Here is a 6462-nt window from a genome sequence, read left to right on the forward strand (position 1 = left end):
ATTTTTCACCTTGGGGACGAGAACATTAATCTAGACGCCTTACTTGCCAAACTGAAAGCTAGCATTCTCCGCGGCGGGCACAACGAAAACTACTAGCACCAGATGAATGGATTAATGCATCATGCATCTGTTTTCCCCAGATGACGTCGTCGCTTGTGCCATCTGTGTCGGTCATTCGTGACAACTGCTAAATGGATGAGTCTGTTTAAAATTACCACGTATGGAGAAGTAATTTCTGGATTCTCATTATCTGGATCCCTTGAGTTCCTATGGTAAATCAAGGTGCGCATAGAAGACGCTCGCCATGCACACCGGGCGGCATAGTTAGCGCGAGAGCTACATCGGGCGGTCTCCTCTTCCTTTTTTTTTTTTTTTTTCAGCGAAGCTGTACATGACTCGTTGGTCGGGTTTTTTTCGTGTCCGTCGACAGAACAGTAGTCGACAGAAAACCATCGCGCTCGACTTATCACCGTTCGCGTGCGGCTTATCTCTATCATGTGATTTTGACACTTGTTTCAATAAGAAAATCGCAAAACAAGTGTCAAAACCACATGATAGATAAGGCGTGCGCGGACACTGCGAACCACGTAGCGCTCCCCGCTGCCGCTTGCGTCCCGAGCGACTGCCGGTCGCACCGTCTTTGCAAGCCTGTTGAGCTTGATTACGTCACCTGTGCTAGAAATCATAAATGCTACACGGACAACAAAGTTGGAGATTTAACGAGGGCCTTCGGCTGTACAATATTACATTTTGGTGTAAGTTTTGGTGTACTTGAAGAAAGGCGTCCGCCCGAAACGTCGTGTATACCTCCTTGTCCGCGTATTTTTTCGAGAAGCACAACCTTATTACTTGCGATTACGTGTTTTGGCTCATTGTGCTCAGCGGCGACCCCATTCTTTTGGAGGAGGCAACTTGGTTTACAAGAATACTAGAAACATTTTAACAGATCTCGCACTCCTTCGTTCTTTTGGCGTTCACCTGGAGAATTTGTGGTGTGCGTGCGCAAATAAACGAGCTTCTTCAGCACTAATTTTTAAGTCAAAGTAAATGCTGAAAAAGCCTTATTCCAGTACAACAACAAAAAAAAAATTGCGACATACTGCTTGCCGTTGAACCTGCAATTCCTACAGCATGTGACGTCGCCCCACTGAAGAGCGCGAGGAAATTTGAGTGTTGGTTTTAGCATCACCTTCACTTGCAGTCATTTCGAACTGTTTTGTATTTACTCGTAATAATTAGCATGCCGGGAAGAGTAAATGCCGGGTATTCCCAAAAATGTAGTTAGTTAGGTTAACTCCAAAACTGAATTCCAATTTTTTTTTTTTTTCTTTTTGGGAGGGGGGTATTTAAGTTATACACATTTTCGAAATACTCAGACCCGACTCTCTCCGGCGTGCTATTTAGTATCTCTAAATTCAAACAAGCCGTTGAGAAAACGGAAAATGAGGGTGATATGCTGAAACCAACATTCAAATTTTTCAGCGCTCGTAAAAGAAGGGGGGGGGGGGGGGGGGGGGGCGGGGCGCGGGTGACGTCACATGTTGAGGCCCGTGCACAGACTTGCGCTCGACTCCGACCGACTGAGACAATACCGGTTATTAAAGGCCCGTTCACACACTTGTGATTCCTTATGGCGAATTCCACAGGTCGTTTTGGAGCGCGCCGGGATCGACTTTTCTGGAGCGAGCCTATTTCACCGGGCGATCGGGATCGAGACGGACGTGTTTCACTGGTCGTTTTGGATTAGCTCCCGCTCCAGATCTCGATCTGGATCTGAGAAAAGTCGCTCCGACGATTTCGGCGGATTCAACCGGAAGCCAGCCGGGCCAGCCCTCGGCGCACACACGTGACTTCCTTTCTCGCGGGGCATCTCGCCTGATCTCGCCCAGTTCGCGTAATGGCCGCTTGCTTGCCCCTTGGCTCGACAGCCGGTTCGTTTTCCAGGAAGGAGAAGAGGAGGTTTTGCCGGCGCTACGGGCATTCCGGCAATCTTTGCAAGAAGCTCCTGAGCCATTCCTGCCGCTCGTGCGTCGAACACGTGTTTGCGCCGCGATTGCGAAAACGTCTTCGAAACGACCGCGGCGGCCGCGGAAAGGGGATTCCCGGGCAGTTGAATGACGGGAAGGCATCCGCCGATCCCGGAGCAGTGGTCATGTTCCACTGGGGGATCTGTAGGCGGCGCGACCCCGTTCGGATCGTGTGCTCCATTCTGGATCTGGTCAACTGATCCCGGCGCGCTCCAAAAAGCCCACTGGAATTCGCCATTGGTTCATTCTTTTTATAAACCGTAAGTTCTCTGGGACGTCAAAAACTGGAGCACGAACTGGTGGCGTTGGCCATAGAAAGGGTCTATAGTGCCGTGGGCAATCGTTGCAGGTGATACCACAGCTTTGCTGTCCAACTACCTTCACAGCGTGGATTAGAACCACAACTGATTTTTTTTCTTTCCTTTTATTTAAATTAAACAGTGTCCACGTGCACAACAAATTTTCTCACGTAGGTTGGTGCCGCAAATGATAGCCTTTCATTTTTAAGAGAGAAAAAACGGCTAAATGAGCGACCTTATGTTCGCGCGGCGTCGCGCTCCGTACTCTGCCCCATAAACAGTAATTAATAACTAGGGTTCCAGATTTTTATTGTTTACTAATGATGAAATTTAGAGCCTGGTTTATCGGAGCTTTTGTTAATCGGATTCTGTTAAATTCAAAGTACCTTCGACCTTTATCAGAAGAATTTCCTCTTGGTATTCTTAATTATCCATAATTACGCAAAAAAAAATATATATATATTATTCACACGCAAAGGCTAAAAAAGACATCGAAAGCTACTTTAGTTGCGAGCACGATTTACAAAAATCTGCGGGATCGGAGCTTCCACTTTAATAAAATCGCTGCCTCAACTCCGATCCGATGACGCCTGCCGATGAACACGAAGTTTATGCGGCGATGGACAATTTACGCAACAGCAACAGTTGCGATGTTGATAACATAAATATTAAACCTGTTAAACTTGTCATAGATATCATTGCGCCTTGTTTAACACATATTTACAACCTTGCTCTGACATCAGGAACATTTCCCATGGGTATGCAGACCGCGAAAGTAATAGTATTGTTTAAGAAAGGAGATAGAAATTGCATAGGGAACTACCGACCTATTTCTATTCTTCTCATTTTCTCAAAAGGCCTCGAAAAAATTCTGCACACGCGAATTACAAATTTTTCAAATAAGCATAAACTCCTAACTGACTCTCAATTTGGTTTCAGGAAATTCAGGTCAACCGAGTGTGCACTCTTACACCAAAAAGAGATAATACAGGACAATTTAGAAGAAAAGTTGTCAACAGTCGGTATATTCTTAGATTTCAGTAAAGCGTTCGACTGTCTTGATCATGGTATTCTTTTAGATAAATTATTTTTATGTGGTTTTCGGGGTGTTTCTTTTTCTTTGTTAAAATCATATTTTCAAAGTCGTCGGCAATATGTTTCAATCAACGACCATATGTCCTCTTTGCTAGGTATTAATTCTGGTGTTCCCCAGGGAAGCATTCTGGGACCACTTCTATTTCTTTTTTATATTAACGATATTGTAACTATTGACCCTGATGTAAATTTTATAATTTACGCAGATGATACGAGTATAATCATTTCTGATAAAAATTATGAACATCTTGTTACCAGAGCAAATATTGTTCTATCTAAATTAAAATGTTGGTGCGAAATTAACTCCCTTCATATAAATACTAATAAGAGCAAGGCTGTAATATTTCAACTACATTCTAGAACTCAAACAAATTTATTTCTTCCTTTCAAATATGGTTCTGATATTATTCATTGTGTTGAAAATGTCAAAACTCTGGGTGTATTTTTTTCCTTTAACATGTCCTGGTCTGAACATGTTAAATATGTTCGTACTAAACTTTCAAAAATAGTTGGAGTAATAAACAAATATAGAAACATTTTACCTACCAATATCAAACTTCAAATTTTTAAATCATTATTTTTCCCCGTCTTAGGATACGCGCATCTGATATGGGGATCCACTGGTTTAACCAACTTAAATTTGCTCCGCGTGCTGCAGAAAAAAGCTCTTCGTGCAATAGCCAATGTTCCTACGACCTCACCATCATTGCCTCTCTTTGATAAATTTTCCATAACCGACGTGTCAAAACTTTACAGTCAACGCTTAATATTAACGTACCAATCGGCCCTAAAAGGTAAATCCGAAACATTTCTGAACCTCGCTGACCTTCATTTGAAAATTGCAATTTATCAAACCCGTCAAATACATCCATGGCAAATACCAAGATCACGTACGAACTTTGGACATCAAAGAATTAAACATGCACTTCCTCACTTACTAAATCATGTCGCATCGCTAGAAATTGATATCACTTCACTTAATAAAAATAGCATCGTTAACATTGTATAAAAAATGCACATTCTATGATTTATTAACATTGTATAAAAATGCACATTGTCTTGTTTTTCTAGATTTATTTGTTTATTAAATGATCTCTTGTTGCGTTGTCTGCCATGTAGGGGTGCCAGGGGCTCGTCAAGCTGTATATAAGCAGCTTTTTCTCTTGGTATCCCCCATCATGTGATGGAAAATAAAAGCTGATTTGATTTGATTTGAAACCGGAATAGTGGCTAACACCACAATCACATGTTTGAGATCCAACCGTCGCGCCCCTAGCGGCGAGAACTTAAAGGGACACTGCCAGGGTATTTATGCTCGCCAGGGTTTTTATTTGTACATGACATATGATAGTCCAACCACCCAGAATACAATTTGCGGCTCGAAATTCGTTTTCTTTCCACCCGAAAACCGCCAATCGAGATTTGAGCCGCGCTCACGCTCTTCTTCATGGGTGCCGTTTTCTATGGATTAGACACAACCATCTAGACACAAACACCATAGGTAATCGAAGTCGTGAGTCATAGAAGGCACGCACTCAATATTAAAAATAGAAAAATATGATACCCATTTTTGTGGCTTCTAAAAAGCTGCAAATGCGCTAAAAAATAAAAAAAGTTGCGCAGCCACGTGACTCCGGTATCTTTCTCTTCCTCCCCCGTCCAGTTTCTGTTTCAAACAGTTGCGGTTTTTTTTTTTTTTTTTTTTAATATATTTGACATTGCAGCAAAATGTTGATTGGGTAGTCTTCTGACAACATAATACATCGACAAACAAAAAACAAAAAAAAGTGTGCGTGCGTGTGTGTGTGTGGGGGGGGGGGGGGGGGGGGGTCAGTGTCCTTTTAAGCCATGGAAACAACATGAATTACTTCTTTGTCTTCCTGATGCAGCGCTCGGCTGACATGGTCGAACGCTGCGTCAGCGTTATATTGGGGTTCGTGTCCGATCAGTGAAGCACTAATCGAACACGAGGACCAGCCGACCTGTGACGCAGCCCTTCCATCTGTGTCCCGCACTCGATCGAGGAACGTTACATTACGAATCCAGTCCACGGGCATTGTGTTAGGTAAACACCGAGCTATGTGGAAAACACAAGCTGGTCAATCTCCTCGCAAATAACCCAGAAATGCAACAGCGCTGATCCTTTGTACTGAACGAATGTTAAGGTCCCCCCTAAGAAGTTAGAAAGGAGACCGGGCATTAGCGTGACTTCCCTTCAGGACTACCGCTGACCTAGCTGGTGCTCCATCAAGATGTAAAGTGATGAATTCTGTCAATTAGTCATCATTTAGTTGCATTCTCCCTTGAGCATAATGACCGCCTGCCGTATAACTCACTTGCACAAACAACATTTGTGTAGCTTTCACTTTTTGTTTTAAATCAATATTTGATTTAAACAAAAAACACATGACAGGGCAGAACTATCTCGCCCAAGTTTACTAAATATCTATTATTGTTCTCCAGGCTGCTCGACGGCTATGGGGCGGCAGATAACTAGCGATACTTGATTAGTTAGTTATCAAAAACCACCACCTACCGAACGCTTTGTTTTTCCTCTTTTTTTTTAACAAAGGTGCGAATTTCTACAATGGAGCTGCAAAAAGACGACGTCCAGAATTGAATATTCTACACGCGCCTACTACACTTTTTTTTTTTTTCGATCGATTGTTATGAAATTATTTTGCCCGCGCTGTGTATCTATTTATTTCAGTGCGGGTAGAGACTCAGAGGGGGAGGAGACCAGGGCGCGCGGGGTCTTCAGAACGCTGAACCCTGGTTGGAAAGATTAGTGGGTAAGGGGGATCGGTGGCCGAGTGGTCTAGCGCACACCAGCTCGGAGCACGTGGAGCGAAAGCTCGCGCTGCAGAACCCAGGGATCCTGGGTTCGAGGCCATACCTGCCCGTTTCGATCTGGATGAGCATCGTACCGGCGTGCGGTCGTGTATCACTACTGCGTGATGCACGTTAAAGATCCCAGGCTAGCGGTTGTACCGCACTGGCTAAATTTCTCATCTACAGCTGGGAGACTCGTCGCCCCTGTG

At 43.7% G+C, this 6462-nt stretch overlaps 1 protein-coding gene across 1 annotated transcript; it reads left to right on the forward strand.

Moving 5' to 3' along the window:
- Positions 1 to 3752: 3752 nt before the first annotated feature.
- Positions 3753 to 4455, forward strand: LOC121833747 (the record flags this gene model as incomplete). Its single annotated transcript, XM_042287295.1, has 1 exon — positions 3753 to 4455. A coding segment is annotated over one exon (678 nt), but the record flags the coding sequence as incomplete, so codon positions are not given.
- Between the last annotated feature and the right edge of the window lie 2007 nt (positions 4456 to 6462).

The sequence above is a fragment of the Ixodes scapularis genome, unplaced genomic scaffold, assembly GCF_016920785.2.
Source record: "Ixodes scapularis isolate PalLabHiFi unplaced genomic scaffold, ASM1692078v2 PGA_scaffold9__187_contigs__length_104089568, whole genome shotgun sequence".
Lineage (NCBI taxonomy): Eukaryota > Metazoa > Arthropoda > Arachnida > Ixodida > Ixodidae > Ixodes > Ixodes scapularis.